We start from the raw sequence: 22,592 nt of genomic DNA on the forward strand, positions 1-22,592 counted from the left end.
GTTAGGTTCTTAATAATTAAACCAGCATGAAATTCAGTCATGTAGCTACACTTAAGAACTTCTAATCCATCAAATTCAGCAAGCAGGAAGTGGATGCTCACTACAAGCCGGAAGTGGGAAGACCGCCATGTTAATAAAAGCTGAAAAAACTTAGGCATGTTGCACTTACATCCGAAGCAGACTTTCAGTCCTTTGTGCAAATGAGTGACCTAATGCTTGTTTGAAAAATCTTGTAGGATAGACTGCAAGATAAGTCTCTCTTCAACTGCCTGATCTTGGATAGACCAGTTGTCTGCCAGTCTCACAATGCTCACTGTTGACCTCAAAATAAAGCTGACAACCGAGATCTAGCAATCTCTGCAACATTTTACTTTTCTATTCAATTTTAATCTGCCAAAGGACAAAGAGGTCTCCAGATGTGCAGAAGCAGTGATGGCAACCAGCCAGTCATATTAAAACTTTTACACAGCAAAACCACAAAGTTAATATCAATTACATTTACTATCTGAAAAAATTCAATTAAATGATTATAACTGGATAAAGGTAGAAGCTAAAATAAAGATATATAAACTTTCATGAGAAAATGTTAACTTTGTAAAAAAAAAAGTTGAATTTTGTTTATTAACTTTTCACAGTACATATATAATGACAAACTAAAACATATTTTGTTGAAATCCAAAATGGCTGCAATAAACACAGGTATTTACTTAGTTTATAGCAAACGATGGTCATCATACATCGGCTGATGTGAAATTTGACATTTACAAATACAAAAATAACTTTTCAGGACCAATGAGGGTGTTTAACAGTAAATACGAAATTGATAAAACATTAAAAACCAATTGCACCTCATTCAATAAGGTTTTTTTTTAAGCAACAGTGGGGGAGTTTATTGATTTCAATTAATTTTCATTAACAGTAGTCTGGGATGCCTCAACAGCACATCTTCTGGAATAATGTGAATTCATTGACAGTAACTTCTAGATTTCACCATTATTCTGCAGCATATAGAAGTTGCTAATAGCTTCAGTGGCGTAATTATACTGAATGCTGAGGGTTTCACCATCATTACTACTGCAAAGTCTGGACTAGTGTGTTTTCTGTTCTTGAAATAAGTCTAAGTTTTTTTTATCTTAGATCCAAATATTAGTCAAAAATGAAAATGGGATGGAATTTTTGAAGATTAAATATTAAATGGAGTAAGATTAATGTCATTTAAAATGACATTTTTTGGATGGAAAAAATTGCTGATTTTGTCATCTTGGATGTAAAATAAGACCAGTTAATTGGTTAGTTTAGTTGCTAAGAGAATTCTATGGGGTATACTTTACTGAGGTATACAGATAAAACAAACACAGCTATTGGAACCTGAACGGGAATTAGGGATGTTCATAAAAATTGTGCCTTGCAAGGCAACTTCAATACACTATTTTGGTATATTGAAAATTCTATTTCATATTATTAGTTTGCAAATAATAAATATTTCATGGCATGAAAATTAATTTTAAGCACGCTGTTCACATTCAACACGTTCAAATAATCCGTGCTTTGCTTCATAGTAGCTTTCTGTTAGTTTGTAGCTATAGGCCTTTGGAAATTTATTCTATTTTATGATCATGATCAAAGAACAAGGAAAATATTACAAAAGACACAAATTCAAGCTACTAAAAACCAAATTTATGGCTGGCTTCGAGAAGTTCTTTGCAAAGCTGTAGCGCATAATGTGGATTTCTGCATAGAACAGTGCAGCAAAACCTTTCATTTATATTGTCCTCTTAATGTAGTAAAATTAATTAACGTACTTCACATGAATGCTACCAAACAGAATGTGGCATTAAACCACATTTGAAAGTCAGGATGAGAGTTTTAAAGTCAACTGCACATGCAAACTTCAGAATCAGTGGATATGGTAGCTTTAAGCACTTTATTGATAAGTGGACTAAGGTGACCAAATAACATTTCATGTGCAAAAAAGGATTGCAAAGTTGTGATTTGAAGTAAAAATATCATTTGGCATTTTTAGACTTTGAGAATGCACAAATGTTCTTGCTTTATTATCCTCCCTATATCTTGATAAGATCAAAACAAGTGGTTAGCACTGCTGTCTCACAGCACTAGGGACCCGGGTTCGATTCCAGCCTTGGGTGACTGTTTGTATGGAATTTGCATATTCTCCCTATGTCTGCGTGGGTTACTTCCAGGTGCTCTGGTTTCCTCCACAATCCAAAACTGTACAGGTTAGGTGAATTGGTTATGCTAAATTGCCCATAGTGTTCAGGTATGTTTAAGTTAGAGGTAAATATATACTAATAGGGTAGAGGAATGGGTCTGGGTGGGTTACTGTTTGGAGGGTTGGTGTGGACTTGTTGGGCCAAATGGCCTGTTTCCACACTGTAGAGATGCTGTGATCTTCCATGACCTATTAGCGAAAGATGACATAACGAGCACAGGTTCTTCTAACATGTTTCTACTCTGACTTCTTCGAGTGTGATTTTTCCCTCTCTGGAGGTGCAAAAAAGTGGAAAGAGATGCAAACTATTGAACAGTTGGCCCTGGAAAGACATTTGTCCTCTTCCTACCACCTCAGCAATTGATTTCTAATGAGAAGGTCCCTCTCACCCCACAACTAATAGATACCCGTAAGTGGTCAATTGACAGCCAGCTGCAGGTCTCGATTTGCCATTAACCCCAATTGCTTCCCTTACTAACAGTTGATAAAAATGGTTGCATTCCAGATCAGGAAACCAGGGCGATTTATATCTCTGGTAGCCAGATTTCCTTTGAGTCTGACAGAATATTTAGTTCTGGAGATATAGTTGATGAGCGCCAAGGGTTCAGCCTTTTGTGTAATAGTCTACGTGGTCAGTTGCTTTTACAGTGTTGTGCCATGAACATTTTACTAATATTTCCAAGAAGGTAGGAGGTAAGAAAACTACATTGTCCAATACGTTTGTTAGGTCTGCAGGTTTTGTTATGAAGATCTCCAGTAATCCCAGAAGATCAGAATAAAATAAGAGTCATAGAATCCCAAAATGTGGAAACAGGCCCTTCGGCCCAACAAGTCCACAACAACCCTCTGAAGAGTAACCCACTCAGACCCATTCCCTGAACCTATTTTCACCTAACTACATTTACACCTAACTAATGCACCTAACCTACACATCCCTGAACACTATGGGCAATTTCACCCAACCTGCACATCTTTGAATTGTGGGAGGAAACAGGAGCACCCAGAGGAAACCCACACAGGCATGGGGAGAATGAGCAAACTCCACACAACTTGCCCAATTCTAGAATCGAACCCAGGTCCATGGCATTGTGAGGCAGCAGTGTTAACCACTGAGCCACCATGCCACCCCAAATCAACAACCATTCGTGCCCTTGTAATATTCAAGTTTCCGTAATGACCACAACATCATGGGTCCAAGTACTGACCCATGCTCTAAGTTCATCACCCTTATTCCTGATACTTACTGTATTACAATAGACACACTTCAACCCATCACACTGAATGCAACTTTGCACTATCAGCTGTCTGTCCTTCCTCACAGCCTCTCTGCATGCTGTAGCTGCCAATTTCTGAGCTACCCCATTCTCTGTTCCGTAGCTCCAGTTTCCATCCCCTTGCCAAATTAGATTAAACCCTCCGAAAGAGCTCTAGCAGACCTCACACACAGGAATTTGGTACCCCTCCAATTCAGGTGCAACCTGTTCTCCTTGTACATCTCCCACATTCCCCAGAAGGTATCCCAATGATTGACATATCTGAGGAGAAAGTGAGGTCTGCAGACGCTGGAGATCAAAGCTGAAACTTTATTGCTGGAACAGCACAGCAGGTCAGGCAGCATCTAGGGAACAGAAGATTCGACGTTTCGGGCACATGCCCTTCTTCAGGAATATCTGAAGCCCTCCTTCCTACACCAGCTATACAGCCATGTGTTCAGCCGCAGTCGCTCTCCGTTCCTAGCCTCACAAGCCCCGTGGCACTGGAAGCAATTCTGAGATTACTACTCTGCTCGTCCTTTCTTTTAGCTTCCAAACTAACTCCCTATATTTACTTTTCAGGTTCTTATCCCTTTTCCTAGCTATGTAATTGGTACCGATGTGTAACACAACTTCTGGCTGCTCACTTTCCCCCTGAAGAATCCTGTAGACTCGATCCGAGACATCCCTGGCGCTGGGACCCAGGAGTCTTGTTTGCGACCACAGAATCTCCTGTCTGTTCTTCTAACCATTGAATCTCCTATCATGGTGGCCCTCCTATTCTCCCCCTTCCATTCTAAACCACAGAGACCTGGACACTGTGGCTTTCTCCTGTAAGTACCCCCTGCCTCCCCTGCAGCAGTATCCAAAACGATATACTTATTGTTGAGGGGAACAGCCACAGGGGATCCCTGCATTGTCTGCTTATTCCCTTTCACTCTCTTGACAGTCACCCAGCTACCTTTATCCTGTAACTTTGGTGTGACTACCTCCCTATAGCTCCTCTCTATCACCCCCTCAGCCTCCTGAATGATCCAAAGTTCATCTAGCTCCATTCCTGGGAATTTGTCCAGGGAGGTTATTTAGGTGAAACGGAGAAATAAGACAGGGATGATCACTTAATTGGGATTGTACTATCGACCCTCAATAGTCAGCAGGAAATTGAGAAACAAATTTGTAAGAAGATCTCAATTACCTGTAAGAACAATACGGTGGTTATGGCAAGTGATTTTAACTTTCTAAACATAGACCAGGACTGTTGTTCAAGAGTAATAAGCTAATTTACAAGTTTCAGGATCAAAGGTGGTCAGGTTACTTACCTGTAAGGTTTCAGCAGGAACCAGTAAAAGAAGCATGAAAGCTATTCAAGAACTTGGACAATGGGCAAAGGATTGAAACTTCTTTTATATGTGCAAAATAGGTGCACCATGTAGGCCTCTATATAGAACCTGAAATACAGAAGCATACCATCAAGGAGATCAGATATCTTCAAAGCAGTAGCATTATTCATTGAGCTAGGCATCCAACTTAACCTGGAGAGTTCTCAGTTGGAACTTTCCCAGAATATTACTATCTTCAGATATCCATGCCAGCAAAAATAATCCCTGAAAAGTAGCTAATATCAGTTAAATTGGATAGTCATGCAAAAAGCCTCGAATCCAGTAGTTGAAACTTTGTAATCGTAAATGCCACAAGTTGCATGCTTCCATTGCATTTGACTCTTTGATATAATGATCTCTGAGATATTCTCATAACTCTATTAATGCAATGGATATATTACATCTTGATGCTTTCCTAATGTTTAGGCCAATTTTTTAAAGTACGGTCGGTTCTGCTATAATGCGTGTTTCTTCAATGCAAATTGGCTTTAACGCAATTGAAGAATTTAGACCATTATTTGGAGGATGCGAATTTTCCTGACCCTGTATTGGCTATAATCCTATTCCAGCCCCATTAGCTTAAATGGCGCGGTAATTGTACAATTTTCTTATAACACGAGATTGCAGGAGAACCAGACTTTTTTCTTTATATCAGAACACACTGTAATTGGTAGAGAGTTATGTTTCTTTCCATCACTTTAAAAAACAATAGATTGTTATTTCAGTTATAGGATGGCAGTTGGAAAGTAGTTTCGGACCATTTGTCCTTCAAACCCAGCTACAATACATCTAGACATAAAAATGTTTCACAAATGAAGAATAGATATTCTGCCACATTGGTGAAATGGTTTATGCAATCTAAAATGATGAGTTATCCATGGAGAATGTTTGATTATCATTTGCCAAATTTATAATTTATATTTCCTGTAGATATTTTTCAATAATTTTTCACAACCTTGCATCAAGTAAATAACACAAAATAACAGAGGGTAAACAACAATTTAGTCATGTGAATCAATAATTCCAGATGCAATTTTAAGTTGCCACAATGTTGTTTTTGTATTCAGTGTTAAATGTATCACTACTAAGAAATTTAATGTAGCTTTTTGTTCTGATAGTACATTTCAATCTTCTATTAACAGTCTCCAGCAAACCTAATGACAAGTAAAACCATCAGATGGAAGGCTGTGCAATAAACCTGACACACTTTGGCAAAAATTATACATTAATTGTGAGCTGCAGTTATAATATAGTAATATTGTGCAGATGACTTGTCTTTTTTTGATCTTAAGAAGATTTTTAATTTTCTACAAAATCATAAAATTACAATAAAAATAGTATAACTATCTTATAGTATAACAACAACAATAAGCTAACTACTACTCTATAAAACAAATAAAAAAAACAAAAAATCTACCCATACTACAATTCAAAATAAATAATTAAACAAAATAAGTTCAATTAAATTAGGTTGAGTTAAATTAAATGACACCACTCAGCGCAACTGCACCAAAGTTCCCCATCATCAGGAGCATCAGTTGGCATCCCCATATTTATTCGGGATTCTTCCTCTCTGGGTCCCCGGCCCGCCAGACCCAGTCTTTGTGGCTATACAGAAAAAGTTCTGTTTTCTGGTGCACCATACTTGTAAGGAAGCCTAAGGGGACATGTTCCATAACTAATGTGCACCATCCCGCCAGGCCTGGGGGATTTTCCAAGATCCAGCTCATCAGAATGTTCTTCCTTGCACACTATATAAGAATATTAAAGAGTGTCTTCCCATGCTCATCTAAAGAAGGCAGATTTGGCAGGCCCTGGAGGAGATTTACTGGATTCACCTTGACTTTGGTTCCCAAAATCCACTCGAAAACATTTGCTACAGCACCCGACTATCTGTGAAGCTTGTGGCACGACCATAAGCAATGGGTAAGAGTACCAATACCTATTTTGCATTTGGGGCACATTGGGGACGTTCCTTTTTTTAAATTTCACAAGACGCTCTGGAGCCAAATAGGTCCTGTGGAGAACCTTTAGTTGCACAGCCCACGTTCTAATACAGATCAAAATCCTTTTCACATTCTCCCAAATGTCCTCCCATACCTTTGTCAAGATCTCTACTCCCAGTTCTTGAGTCCAGAACTTGCAGAACCCTTCAAAGTCCTTCAAGACACCGCCTCCCAGTAATGGTAGAGGGTACTAATCGAGCGAATACCTGTGGACCGAGGTACTCTCCTCTCTACATTGGACTTATAGGGGTTAACCAATAGTATGGTCTTTTTCTGTATAAAGTCCCTAATCTGAAAATAACAAAAGTGGTCCCTACTGGACAATTCATGTTTATGGCTCAGCTAATCCTGGCATTCCTACTATGGGAGTAAGAGGGAAGTTTTATATTAATTACCCTCGCTTTGTCACATCATTCTTCACGCTTTAACTGTGTAATGACAATCAGGTTTCTAAAATGCTCCATGACAGTCCTCATCTTGTCCATAAACAGCAAATTAATAAGGGGACATTTTGCCTGGGTGGTCTCAATGTCCAGCCATATTGACCTCGGGTCCTGATAAGCCCAATCATTCACCTGGGATAATAGGGACCTTATTTGATATCTCTTGAAATCTGGGAATTCCACCCCCAGCATCCCCCCTCCCAATCCCATGTTGAAGCTGCAGTTTAGCAAGCTTAATAAGAGATAACCTGCAGTGCCAGATGAAAGAACCAATCCAACCGTTAAGTCTCCACATCGCTTGAAGGTGGAATCCGATCAGAGGGAGCATTCGCCTGGGATATAATAAGCGAGGAAGAACATTCAGAGCTATTCTACCCAACCAAGATATTGGTAGAACTTCCCAACGCTGAAGGTCCTGTCTTATCTTCTCAAGCACAAAATTAGCTTTATGTAATTGATCAAAGGCAGGAGTAATAAAAATGCCTAAATTTGGAAAACCTACCTGTGACCACCTGAAGGTGAATTGGATTCCACCTTCAAGATCACAAAACCCCCACTGGCATGGCCTCCAATTTCATAAAGTTGATTTTATATCCCGAGAAAGAGCCAAATAAATTAATCTTTTGTATTAAATGGGACACAGATATTGTTAGATTAGTTAGAAAAAGAAATACGTCGACTGCATAAAGGGTGATTTTATACCCCACCAATCGATCCCACCTCTGTAGCAACTATATTAGAGTCCCTCCAGATAGCCTCCACCAACGACTCAATCACCAGTGTGAACAGCAGCGGTGAAATGGGGCACACTTGCCAGCTGTCTCTACCAATACCAAAATTGTCAGACCTTATGCCATTAGTAAGATCCGCTGCCATAGAATCACTATACAACACTGCGATCCACCTGGCAAAGAACCCCCACCTCCCCAAGACCAAACCGTTCCAGGGCATAGAAAAGGTACAGCCATTCCCCCAGGTCAAACACTTTCTCTGCATCTAGGGAGACTACCAAGCTCAGAATTGACCTCTGTTGGCACACATGGACCATGTTCAGCACTCTTCTAATGTTGTTAGAAGACCTGCGACCCCCAATAAAACCTGTCTGGTCCTCTTTTACAATAGAGGGCAATACCTTCTCCAACCTCAGCGCAAGTGTTTTCAACAGAATTTTAAAATCCATGTTTAGCAGCGAGATGGGCCTGTACGAAACAGTCCTCTGGGCTTTCCCTCTCTTGAGAATAAGGTAGATATTATCTTCTGTCAGAGAGGATGGGAGCCAGTCCTGACTATATGAATAATTATACATGTCCACCATTGGCCTGGCCAACATATTTATAAACTCCTTGTAAAACTCACTCTGAAATCCATCCAGGCCAGGCGCTTTACCACTTTGGAGCTCCCTTGCTGCCTCCTTGCATTGTCAAAGGGGCATTCAAAAGGGATGCCTGCCCTGAAGTTATACCTGGAAGGTCCAAGTTCTTTAAAAAGGACTCCATCTTCGCCAACCTGTCCTCACAAATCTCCGATTGATACAACTCAGAGTAAAATTTCCTAAATGCCACGTTAATCTTTTTGGAATCACACATGAGAGTACCAGTACCCTCTCTAATAAATTTAATAGATTGAAGGGTGCTCTTCCTAACCAGATATGCCAGGCATCTACCCACTTATCACCGTACTCGAATAGCCTTTGTTTCATGGAGGAAATCTCTCTCTTCGCTGTTTGGATGAGCACAGAGTTCAGAGCAGCCCAGAGAGCTGTAATCTGCTGTAGCTTGGTCATAGACGGCCTGTCAAGGTATGCCATCTTGGCTGCCTTCAACCGGGCCTCAAGCTTCTGGGTCGCTGAGTAAGAAATAATTATATCCCTTACATTGGCCTTGGCAGTTTTCCAGAACACCAATGGGTTACTGACTGACCCAAATTAATATCCCAGAAAATTTTAAACTCCCACGAAAAGTACTCAATAAACTTGCTGCCCTTCAGGAGAAAAGGATCCATGCACCGCAAGCCTATCCCATTACCTGGCCTTAACCTCGAAATATACTGCCACATGGTCAGAAATGGCTATGTTCCCAATTCTACAGGACAATACCGAATCCAAAAGCAGCCAAACCCTCCCTATTGTAACTTTAAATGTTCCTTATCGTCTAGATATGTTTCTTGCAACAGAGCAACATCAACCCTCTCTTTCCTAAGACTTGAAAGTAATTTCTTTCTCTTAATTGGTGAGTGACTCCCCTTAATATTCCAGGTGCATCATTTAAACGAGCAACGAGCCGTAGCCATCTGAAACAACCTGTGACCCCTCGAGAGGAAGAACCCTACTCATAACGTATTGAGTGGAAACAGTAAAAGACTCATAAAATCTAGAAAATACGGCTACAAAAACTAACAAAGCAGAACTTCTAAAAACTACTCCTATAGTAAACCTTCATAAAAAAACAGATAATTGGAGACTTTCCTTCTTGCTCACAGAGGGCAAGACTTGTCATTTTATGAAAATGGATCACACACCTTGCTTAATACAGGACATTCCATCTTGAACTTGGAATAGGGAGATATCCTTCCTTTTATTGCAATTCTTCAATTCTCACACGAGGGATATGACAATATCCATCCAATAATGGTCTCTTTAGGGCTTTTCACTGCTCCCCCCAGGAATAGAGTAACAACTAGCTTCTCTTGCATAATAAGGGTCTTGATGAACACTGGTCTGTGTCCTCTCTCAGTATTGACCAGCAAACAGAATATTGGAAGAACTTATCCTCTACCCTAAAACATATCCTGATATACACAGTAATAAACATAAAATGCTGAAGAAACTCAGCAGGTCTGGCAGCATTTGTAGAGAGAGAAACATAGTTAACAATACAAGTCCAATCACTGTTCTTCAAGTTAATATTCCCAGAATCTTCGCCTAGGACCTATTTCAATACCCAACCCTGTTACTTACAGTAGCTTAAGTTTCAAGTAAATAAAAGGCTTATATCCTGCTGCTGTAGAGCCTTTTTCCTCCCCTGTTCATGCTTTACCCCTCCAAACTCTGACCCAATTTGGATCCCAATGCTTGCCGCCAGTGTACGTTTTTGCCATTCCCCTGCAGTATCAGAGGCATTTGAAATTGTAATTACGCTGGCTCTGTGACCATGCAAATTTGAATGAGCTAATCTTGCATGTCATAATCTGGTTAAACGCGCAGCCTCATGGTCAGTTGAGGTTCAGAACAGCCTTAGTTCTGCATTGGAATCATTCAGGTTTCTGGACTCGTTAAGTAGAATTTATGGTCACAATGGGAGGCTTATCCGCTGACTGGAAAACTGATGCTAAACCTGGCTCAGCATGGCCACTTTCAGATCACTTTCAGGTACAAATATTCTTCACAAGTTTTACAGATTTTTTTAAAGTTTATCATACAGTACAAAAAAAATAATACTTAAGAAAAGCAATTTGTTTTTGCTCCATCCACTTTGAAATACCATTTTGTGACCTTATTTAATTGGGCACAGGTCTCTTGTTCTGTTCTGTTGATTGCAGACTTTTTTTCTGTCTTCTCACCATTATCTTCCTCCTCAGGTAGTTCTCTCAATCTTACACCATTACCTCATCCGGCATATCCACCCCTTACCTGTCTTTTCTAGCAGCACATCACTGCAATCTGGGATGCCTTGTCTAGGCAAAACTACATGGAATTGCCTGACCAGTTCAGACATTGGAACGTCCCGTGCAGGAGGCCTCTGGTCTGTTTGACAGTGACTCTGGTCAAAGGCTGTTCAGTGTTTTACCTTTGCTGTGCGGGAGTGGAATCCTTTTCTGTTCATGAACACTGTTGGATGGTGATGGGGTGCTCTCAAAGCTATGTACAATCAATTGCACCCTGCACCTGTGGAAAGCCAACAATGATGAAAAGCCTAATGCCACTAATGTTTGACTGGCTGCATCATGGGGAAATGAGATTAATGGGCAGAATGTGACAAATATTACATTAATAATGTGCAGGATGCACATATGACAAAAAAACTGTGAAATGCAACAAACATTGCTGTCTGATGACTCAATCGCAAAAAATGTTAAGGTCTCTTGTAACCCTGAGGGCTACCAGGATGGGATCACCACAGAGCCCTTGTAGGCACATGGCCTCACCAGCAGCTAGCATAGGCGTGGGAAGATAGCTCCCGCCACCCTTAGATTTCTTTGCACTGTGCCTCAGTCACGTGCAGATAGCAGCTCTGATGTCTGAGGGTACTGTTACACATCAGAACTCTTCACCTTTGTGGTGAGTCTTGAACTGCTACTTCTGGATGCTGTGCAGCAACTATGGGCAATTGTTGTTTATGTTGGGCCAGGAGAAGTTGTTCTGTCTGCTCTCTTCTTGGTCTTTTTCTTCAGATTAGCAGCAGTGCCAGAAGAACAGCTAGATTTACCTTAGTCTTTTTTTTAATAAACTGAAGCAGACTAGTGAGAATACACATGAGAGTTTACACATGTGTTATTATTGGCATGCCTGAATCCTGACATATTTGGCAATGAATCTGAATGTTATCCTCAGGGAGGGCAGTGTGTAGTCATTTCAAAAAAGCAAATGAAGCACTCTGATAGAGTTTAGAGTGAAATATTATTGCCTCATGTAGGGCTACTCAACAAAATGTCCATATTTCCCTGGCATGAGGCAGCTTCTAGGAGGACACCATTTCACCAGCAACTCCCACCCTTCCCTATCTGCCTCAGTAGTGATGTCGTAACAGCTTTCCTTTTGTACTTGGAAATATGGAAGTTGTAATGGTGTTGGCTTGCTTTCATTTGATTATAATTAGATTAGACTCCCTATAATAGGGAAACAGGCCCTTCAGCCCACACCGACCCTCCGAAGAGTAACCCACCCGGACCCATTCCCCTATCCTATATTTACACCTGGCCTGCACATCTTTAGATTGTGGAAGGAAACTGGAGCACCCGGAGGAAACCCACGCAGACAGGAAGAATATGCAAACTCACTACAGACAGTCACCCAAGGCAGGACTCGAACCCAGGTCCCTAGCGCCATAAAGCAGCAGTGCTAACCACTGAGCCACTGTGCCGCCCATTTGGACTGTGTGTCTTGAGAAGATAATGTTGCGATAGAGAGTGCCTTTTTCCATTGTGTGTTGTCAGTCTCAAAGATCACAAGATAATAATCAGTGTGTATAATGCACTTCAAATGATTACCTCATAAGTGCATTTCAGAATTGGATGCTCTGACGAATGTTGACTTTCAGTTTAACTATGAATTGAAAGCAGATGAATATCATTGTTTAATCACTACAGTCATGATGACTAGCCTGGTAGAGGGCCTCACACTCCATCCCCGTGGGGATTAAAAGGAGTAACTTACTCCTTCCATTTTGGAGGCACCGTTTTCTACATTGAGACCACATTGCACAGTTGATTTTTGAATCATTGTGGCAAGGCTCCAACTTTGTGTTTGTGCAAGTGACCTGCAGGCTCTGACTGTGATTCATAACTTGCCTCCCATTCTTATTATCTCCCTTTGTGTTGAATGTTCTGTGGCCCCTATGTCCCTTCACTCTCCTCCACCTCCACCTCTCCCCACCCCCAAAGCTTCAGCTGTATCACTTTAAATTCTCATAAAAATGCATTACAATTATTTACAGTATGTATTAATTATTTAGATTAGGAAAGTGAATGTGCTGTTGCCAAGTTTGCAGATGATGCAAATTGTGCAATGGCAAGTGTTGGGGATGGCAGAAGGAGTCTGCAGGAGGATAGGCAAAAGCTTGGCAGATGGAATGTAATGTGGGTAAATGTGAGGTAATGCACTTTGGCTGCAGGAATAGAGGAGCTGAATGTTATTTAAATAGAGAAACACTGCAAAAAGCTACAGCACAGGGGGATTTGGGAGTCCTTGTGCATGAATCACAAAAAGTTAGCATCCAAGTTCAATGGGAAGGCAAATGGAATTTTGGCCTTTATTTTGAAGACAATGGAATATAAAGTAGGGAAGTTTTGCTAAAAGTGTACAATGCACTAGTCAGACCACAGCTGATCTACTGTGAATAGTTTTGGACCCCTAAGGGGTATGCTGGCATTGGAGTCAGTCCAGAGAAGGTTCACGAAACTGATCCCAGATATGGAGGGAATATCTTACAAGCAGAGGTTTAATATGTTAGGCCTGTATTTGCTGGAATTTAGCAAAATGAGATCAACCTTAATGAAGTATGCAAGATTCATAGGGACTTGACAAGATAGATATGGAAAGGTGTTTCTCCTTCTGAGACAGTCTAGGAGGTCATAATCATAAAATAAGGAGTTGCACCTTTAAGAGATAAGGAGGATTTTTTTTTCTGAGGGAAGTGAATCTGTGGCATTCTTTACCACAGAGAGCTGTAGAGGTAGAATCATTAAGTATATTTAAGACTGAGATAGACATTTTTAATCAGCAAAATAATCACAGGCTATAGAGTTAAGGCAAGAGAATGGCATTGAGTGATATCAGGCATGATCTAATTGAATGGTGGAGCAGACCTGATCGGCTGAATGGCCTACTTCTGCTCCTATGTCTAATATTTTTGTTGCTGCAGCTGAACTACTTAATAAATTAACAATCTGCCAATTACAGTCAGTTGCAGCAATCCCATAGATGGTCACAGAATACAGTTTCCATTGTGCAATAAGGACAAAATCTTTTCTAGCATTGGCAGGTAATGACATTAAGACATGCAGTTTCAAAGATATTTTATGTTGGCCCGACATCAGGGCTAGCATAATATGACATTTCAGTTCATCTTAATACGCTGCTACTTGTGATTGTAAATTAAGAGTAGATAACTTTTTTTATCAGGTGATCATATTTCGCATTTGTAATCCATGGAAGGATAGTCACAACTGTGAAATGCTAAGTTGGAGAAATTTGAAGGGTGTCTCTGGATTTATAATTAAATGTATTAATTTATGGAAACCCAATGTTGGCTCCCCATGTCTAATACGAGTGGACGATATTGTTAAGTTTGTTTTTTGACTAAATACATTATGTTGACTATAATCTAGAAGGGCAAATGCCCTAGAGATGCACATGTTCTTGTGCCCAATTGTAAATAACTTGCAAAAATGGTTAATGTAGAAACAACGTTCTGAACAAACACAATGGCTCAGAATGTAGGTAGACAAAATGCAAATACTTTGCCCCAGGAGCTTGTCAACAAGAATTAAATGCAGGTTTTAAAGCTTGAATAACTCAGTAGGGGTCTAACCAGAGAAGGAAATATTCTCTTCAGTAATGGACACATTTTTATTATTTGTATTTTTCTCCAGTCCATCTTAAAGGTATTCAAATTGTGACAATATGGTTCTGTTCCACTGTGGTGTGTTTTTTTTCCTTTTCTTTCTTGTGTTCTTGGTGCAGTGGTGTTTGCAGGGTTGAACCTGCCCCAGTGTTCGTTGCTTGGTCTCTTGCCCATTCTTGATTAAATCAAGCTGAGCATTCCTATGAAAACTAGAGGAAGAGGTGGGCTGCCTGCCAAACCTGCAGTAGTGACACTGTTCAAGGCAGGTCACAAAACCTCTTTTCCCCCAAACAAAACAGCCATCTCATCTTTTTGAGCACAATGCCTTGATCTGATAAACTGCATATTAATTAAAGAGAGGGGAGGATAATGTAGCCTTGTGCATACAGTACTAGTGCTTTGGTATTACATAAATGTAGAGTGGAAACACATATACTTCCAACTGAAAATTTGCTGCAGTTGGGATATTGGTGCTGTCTGTTTTCATACTTTCGTAGGATGAAATGGGAAATTGTTGTTCCAAGTGGTAAGCAGTTTAAGCTTTAAGAAAGTAAGGATTGTTTCTAGTTGCAAAGAGTTCAGTAGTAGTTTGTTATTTTAAACATGATGTATTTACCAAAAGAAGGAAAAGAGAAGCTTTATTTTAAATAACATTTCTGGGCATCGTCTACATCCTGTGGTAGTTTTTTTCATTCGTCACTTGCACAATTTACAACTGGAACACACATATAGCCAGCTCATCTATTGACTTTGGCCCATCCCCACCTCCCTGTATAAAACTGTCAATGGGGAAATGGTGACTCAGCAAAAGAGCAGGAAATGAGAATGCTGGTTCCTATCACTAGAATGTTAATCTATGGAAAAGGAGAACTGTTTAATTTCAACTGTTTTCCTAACCTCCTCATTTACATTTACCTGGACTATTCCACTTGTGCAACTATCAGCTGTCTGGACAACAAGCAATTGTAGCGTCTGGTTTCCAAAATGTGTGCTGTCAAATGTGCTTCTGATTAGGTGACTTAATTACAGCTGTGAAAACAATGTTGATTTAAACTTCGTAAATCCAGAGCATTTTAGTTCCTATGAGCTAACCTTGATACAGCACCACCATTTAAAAATGGGAACCTCTGAGTTGAATTTGAGTTTAAGCCACGTTGCCAGGAACAGGTTTAAGCTCCATCTAACCTGCAATGTATCAGGCATGGGAATGCTTAATACTGACAATTGTGCGCAGAATGGAAAAATGATTCCTTTGCTACCATTAAAATCCCTCCCCTAATCAAATGAAAGTTCACTAAAAATATAAATTACGTTAAAAGTGTTATACCTAGAGAATTATCTCTCCATTTAAGATGAAGACTTTTGCAAGGCTTTAATTTCACAGCTTGGCTCTTCCAAACTGTATTTAAGTCCATTAGTGATAGTTTGACTATTCCAAAAATATTAAAGAGTTTCAAATTAGTTACTTAGTGATCAAGTATATTCTAACATATTGTTTAAAAAGTGCCTTAAAAAAATGAAAATTCCCTAATGGTTCCATATAAATAAAGTGTATGATATAGAGTGCTACAAATGGAACTTGCAAAGTTGGACACTGGTCAAGAAGTGGATTGGTTAACCTGAACTACCTCTTGATAGGTCAGTGCAATTAACCTATGTATTGCCTAGCCTGGACTAAGGACAGTTTCTGTTCCTGACTACTGCCCCAGTCTCACGAACTTGACTGAGTTTTTTGAAGAAGTAACAAAGAGGATTGATGAGGGCAGAGTGGTGGATGTGATCCAGATGGACTTCAGTAAGGCATTTGCCAAGATTCCTCATGGGAGACTGGTTAGCAAGGTTATATCTCATGGATTACAGGGAGAATTAGCCATTTCGATACAGAACTGGCTCGAAGGTTGAAGACAGAGTGTGGTGTGGAGGGTTGCTCTTCAGACTGGAGGCCTGTGACCTGTGGAGTGCCATATGGATCGGTGCTGGGTCCTTTACTTTTTGTCATTTATATAAATGACAAGATATCCTAACTTAATCTAGTCCCATTTGCCAGCAATTGGCTCATATCCCTCTAAAACCTTCCTATTCATATACCCATCCAGATGCCTTTTAAATGCTGTAACTGAACCAGCCTCCACCACTTCCTCTGGTAGCACATTCCATACACGCACCACCCTCTGCGTGAAAAAGTTGCCCCTTAAGTCCCTTTTATATCTGCGAACATAGGAGGTATAGTTAGTAGGTTTGCAGTTGAAACCAAAATTGGAGGTATGGTGGACAGCGAAGAAGGTTACGTCAGTGTACAATGGGATCTTGATCAGATGGGCCAATGGGCTGAGGAGTGGCTGATGGAGTTTAATTTAGATAAATGTGAGGTGCTGCATTTTGGAAAAGCAAATCAAAGCAGGGCTTATAAACTTAATGGTAAGGTCCAAGGGAGTGTTGCTGAACAAAGACACCTTGGAGTGCAGCTTCATAGTTCCTTGAAAGTGCAGACACAGGTAGATAGGATAGTGAAGAAGGCGTTTAGTATGCTTTCCTTTATTGGTCAGAGCATTGAGTATAAGAGTTGGGAGGTCATGTTGCGGCTGTACAGGACATTGATTAGGCCACTTTTGGAATATTGCATGCAATTCTGGTCTCCTTCCTATTTGGAAGGATGTTGTGAAACTTGAAAGGGTTCAGAAAAGATTTACAAGGGTGTTGTCAGGGTTGGAGGATTTGAGTTATAGGGAGAAGCTGAACAGGCTGGGGCTATTTTCCCTGGAGCGTTAGAGGCTGAGGAGTGATCTTATAGACATTTATAAAATCATGAGGGGTATGGATAGGATAACTAGACAAGGTCTTTTCCATGGGGTGGGGGAGTCCAGAACTAGAGGGCATAGGTTTAGGGTGAGAGGGGAAAGATATAAAAGGGACTTAAGGGGCAACTTTTTCACGCAGAGGGTGGTGCGTGTATGAAATGAGCTGCCAGAGGAAGTGGTGTAGGCTGGTTCAATTACAGCATTTAAAAGGTATCTGGATGGGTATATGAATAGGAAGGTTTTAGAGGGATCTGAGCCAAGTGCTGGCGAATGGCACTAGATTAAGTTAGAATATCTTGTTGGTATGGACAAGTTGGATCGAATGGTCTCTTTCCATGCTACACATCTCTATGACTCTAATCACTGCTGGAAAGAGTGGTAGACATTGTTTACTTGGACTTTTGTTAAAGTCTTTGGCAAGGTTCGACATGTCATCTAATTAGTAAAGTTAGATCACTTGGGATTCAGGGTGAGCTTGCCAATTAGATATAAAATTGGCTTTATGGTAGGAGACAGAAGATCATGGTAGAGTGTTGCTTTTTGGATTGGATCAGCTTTGTTCCACAGGGACCGGTACTTGGTCCACTTTTTTTTACATTTCTATAAATGATTTGGATGATTATCAGAGGTATGGTTCGTAAGTTTGCAGATGTCACCAAAGTTGGTGGTATAGTGGACAGTGAAGAAGGTTATCTAAGATTAGAAAGATATACTGATTGCTTGTCAATGAGCTGAGGAGTGATAGTTGGAGTTTAACTTGGATAAAGGTGAGTATTGTATTTTGGTAATACAATCAAGGGCAAGACTTACGCAATTAATGTTAGGGCCCTGGGTAGCGTCATGGAACAGAGAGATATAGCGGTTCGGGTGCATAATTCTTTGACGTTTGCGTCACAGCTAGACAGGATGATTTAAAAGGTGTGTAGCATGCTGGTCTTCATGGCTCAAACCTTTGAGTTATTGGAGTTGGGACATCATGTTGAGGTTGTATAGGACATTGGTGAGTCCTCTTCTGGAGTATTTTGTGCAGTTGTGGTCATCTTGTTAATGAAGGATATTATTAACCTGGAGAGGGTTCAGAAACGATTTACCAGGATGTTGCCTGGAATGGAGGTTTTGAGATACAAAAATAGATTGGAAAGTCTAGGATTTTTTTTACTGGAGCGTAAGAGATTGAGAGGTGACCATATTGAGGATTTTAAAATCATGAGGGGCATAGGTAAGATGAATAACAATGGTCTTTTCCTTTGGGTGGGGGAGTTTAAAATTAAGCGGTATAATTTTAAGATGAGAGGAGAAAGATTTAGAAAGGAAATAAGGGGTAACCTTTTTACACAGAGAGTGGGTCGTGTGTGGAATGAACTGCCAGAGGAAGTAGTGGATGTATATACAGTTACAACATTTAAAAACATTTGGAGAAGTCCATGAATAGGAAAGGTTTGAAGGTATATGGGCCAAGTGTTGTGGGCATGTGGGGCTAGTTTAGTTTGGCAACATGGTTGGTGTGGACTGGTTGGATTGAAGGATCTGTTTCCATGATCTATGACTCTGTATGTAAAGTGACCTAAGCTAATGTGATTAGATTTCAGTACAATACTTGTTACAGTCAATTAGTCACTTGATATGTGCTGTCAAGAGTCACCAAGAACAATGGGTACTTTGCTGAGATTGCAAGTGTTCACGGACCGTACTACCGTATCTCCCAATATCTTTGGGACAAAATGGAAGAACATTTTAAGAAAAAGCAAGGAAATGCTACAAGCTGTGGTACTTCCCAAAATTGTAAACGCGTACATTTGTTTTCAAGATTGTCCAGTTCTAAATTTCTAATCAACAATTTTGCTTCAAAGTGCCAGATCAAATAACTGGTGAGTGTTTGACCAGACTTTGTCTTAATTTTACAATTGTCTTTCAGATGCTTTAATGATGTTTAGCACTATCAGTGCAGTTAAGCTTTTGCCATGACCTTCTATATCCCACTGGATTCAGTCAGTGGTATTTTGCAGGGCTAAAGGTGAATTTTTAATCTGAGTCCTAATTATAAATTGGTTTAACTGCTTATGAATTAACAATCTGCTTAATAACTGTATTAAGGTAATCAATCCCTTGAGTTTTTTGAAGACATAAATTATAATCTAAAAGCACTTAAGGTTTTTATTTTACCCCAAATTTATAATGTTTGCTTATGTTTGATTAGAAAGTGAATTATTTGACAGATTTACATTGTAGTGTCATTTTGTATTAGATAAGATTTTTAGAGAATGAAAAGAAAGCGATTTGTATAGGTCCCATACTTTTCTATTCACCACAAGCAAACAGAAGTAAGGTAGTTAAACTTCTTGCTTTTCGTGAACAGTCAGAGGCCAGATGAGCGCCTTGCACCTTGACCACCTATTATGAAGCTCTTTGCTGCAATGTCATGTGAAAGCGAGTTAATTGGGTGAAGCTGTAGAGCATGTTAGGGGCATGGTAAAGGGTTGCTAGCTGACAGTTGAATGTCAGTGAGAGCCAGTCAAGTGTGTCTGAGGAGACAGAGGCCTGTCACAAAGTTCATATGGACTACAGCACTGTTAGAGAGCTGAAATGTGGGTTAGTGTCAGACTCTAGCATTATTGCATGCAGACACCTCAGCTTTCATGCTGTATATGTCAACTATTGTTACTCTTATTTCTGTTCTTCAAAGTTCTGGCATTCAAATGATTGGACAAAGCATTTCAGTGTTCCTTATATCAGTGGAATGCGATCATATGACATTCAGGAGATTATGAAAAGGGATTTGTGTGAAAAATAAATAATTTCTCCACTTGTTACATTTTGAAACTTGGAAATCAACTATGGATTCTTAAAAGATGTAATCTATTAATAAATTCTTGACATTGTCTTCGTATTGTATATTTTAGTACCTCCAATGCAATATAAATGCAGCAAAATACATACCAAGTTATTTATTTGTACAATTTTAGACTTAGTGAGAAATGACCTGATTAGTTGCTAATTTGTTTAAACAACTATCTCCATTGGTATTATTAATTACATTTTGCTAAGGTAATATGTACTATAAAATTTTAATAGGCAGGTTGATGGGAAAAAAATTCTAAACTACATTGTTACATAAGGTAATTGAGTCAGACAAAACAATTGAATGTACTTAATACATTCTGGGTTTAAGTGATGTACAACATTTGTGTTACCTACTCAACTATTTAGACTGACTAGAAGTAGCTGTTTCTGGTGATGTAAACTTCTAGGAGTAAATTATTTTCTTACACCACCAAACCAGTAACTAAATCTTTTCAGTGAAAGAAAATGCACACAATTTAATATTAAAACAGGACCAAATAGGGAAGTATTTTCTCCTCTTGAAATGACCCAATGATTCACTATGCAAGATATTAGTTATATTCAACCATTCCTTTAAATTAAATATTTGACTAATAATTCTAATTTTACAAAATCCACCATTAAATAAAAAGATTGCGCTGGATGAAATGCAAATTTGTGGACAGAGATTTATAATATCAAATAGGATATTAGTTGATTCCACCAAATTGACAAATTAAGTTTAAAAATGCATTCCTCTTTTTTAATTTACATTTTAAAATACAGGAAATTTATTTCAACTCATTATACAGTACTTAAAGTGATAAGCCATCGAGCTTTAAAAAAGTTTGAATTTTGAAGTTCAGTGAATTACAGATAGCTACAAGCTATAAAATAGCATAATATTAAAAATCTACATGAAAAGGACTTTTAAAAAGATTTACAAATCTAATAACATTTTAATGACCCAAGTAGTAACATACTAAGTCAGTATTTCACCAAGGCTAATAATGTAAAGAGAATTTCTGTTTTACAAGGCAATGTTATGATCTAAACTGCGCTGCAGCTTGCTACAGTACAAAGATTCCCCTTCCCTAAATCTGTTTTTAAACAAAAAACTTTTATTTCAATTTGCCACATTATTGGGTTTGATCTCATTGACATATACCTACATTAGTGTACAGTCTAATCTAATTGAATATGTATTAACTTATTTTCTAATTTTAACATTTCTTTTTGTCAATTGAGAAATAAACTATTTGTTCAACAATGTAGTCATCCTGTTTTTGAGACCACTATAAAAGGGACTTTCCTCTCATCCACCAGTTCAAGAGTTGCTTGCAAACAAGTTTACTTCATCCAGATAGGTGAATTTGATCTTTGACAGTAGGATTACAATTGGCGATAGAAAATTAGCTGTCCATTATCTGCCAATGGAAAAGAAATCTGGGTGAAATGTAAAATGGCTATCATCAATTTCCTCTCCAATGTCAAGAACCAATTTCACCCAAAATCTCTTGTAATGGCGACTAAGGGCTCTGCTGGGAATTTCAGTATCTATTCCTAAATAACTTGTACCATTTGCTCAAATATACAGTTAATTGTGTTCCCAGTTTAATGTTTCCACTTGGTAATTTGTGAATAGAAAATTTTGCATGGTGTGTTTAATGAATATTTTTGTTTAAGACTATGATTTAGATTCAATTTAGGATCATTTGTATTATTGTCCTATCTGACCTGAGGATGCTTCATAATATGCCTTGCTGCAAAGTGCAAGATATTGTTTCCAGTAACATTCATTTTGCTCTCTTAACAAATAAACAAATCTTACAGTATGATAATTCCTTTAAAATTCATAGTGAATTTTGGTTTTACAACAAAAAATGAATTACAGCATTTTTTCAACAATTTTGAATTAGATCACATCAGTTTTGAATAAATTTGTGCTTTAATTAAAGTTTTATATCTTGTATTTTTACAGTAATCTCACTGAAATGCTAAAAACAATTAAATATTTATGAGAAAGAACGTTATAAAAGACTTATGAATTTCTGAAATGATCAGCTTTTTGGTGTTAAATCTATGATCAGAGATAGGAAAATTAGTACCATGAGAAACACAATGTATTTATTTTTCATTTTTATAGACTAAATTTTGTAACTGCGGTTAAATGTAATTACTGTTGATCCTGTTACAAAGCTGACTCAAACTTTAGTTTGTTTCAAAAACTTGTTTGCTTTTATGTGTTTGTGAGTAGTATAGAATCAGTTGGCATGAGGACATTGCTTAATGATATAATTCTCCAATTAGTCTAAATAGTGGTAACATCATTTCTTGCTGTTTGCATCACAACTTGATGTGGTGGTTAGTCTGATAACATAAT

The 22,592-nt window shown here is 38.9% G+C and overlaps 1 protein-coding gene across 7 annotated transcripts in view; it reads left to right on the top strand.

Annotated features, from left to right (window-relative positions):
• Positions 1–22,592, top strand: part of LOC122563582 (coiled-coil domain-containing protein 171-like) — a 268,787-nt gene that overhangs the window by 240,395 nt on the left and 5,800 nt on the right. Inside the window, exon 25 of one of the 7 annotated variants that reach the window (XM_043717521.1) lies at positions 6,005–6,086. The exons of the other annotated variants lie outside the window; for them this stretch is intronic. Coding sequence (XP_043573456.1) covers positions 6,005–6,058 — 54 coding nt within the window. The 3' untranslated portion in view covers positions 6,059–6,086. Of the gene's footprint in view, positions 1–6,004; positions 6,087–22,592 lie in introns of those variants that run through there. 7 annotated transcript variants of the gene reach the window in all.

The sequence above is a fragment of the Chiloscyllium plagiosum genome, chromosome 2 (assembly GCF_004010195.1).
Source record: "Chiloscyllium plagiosum isolate BGI_BamShark_2017 chromosome 2, ASM401019v2, whole genome shotgun sequence".
Taxonomy (NCBI): domain Eukaryota; kingdom Metazoa; phylum Chordata; class Chondrichthyes; order Orectolobiformes; family Hemiscylliidae; genus Chiloscyllium; species Chiloscyllium plagiosum.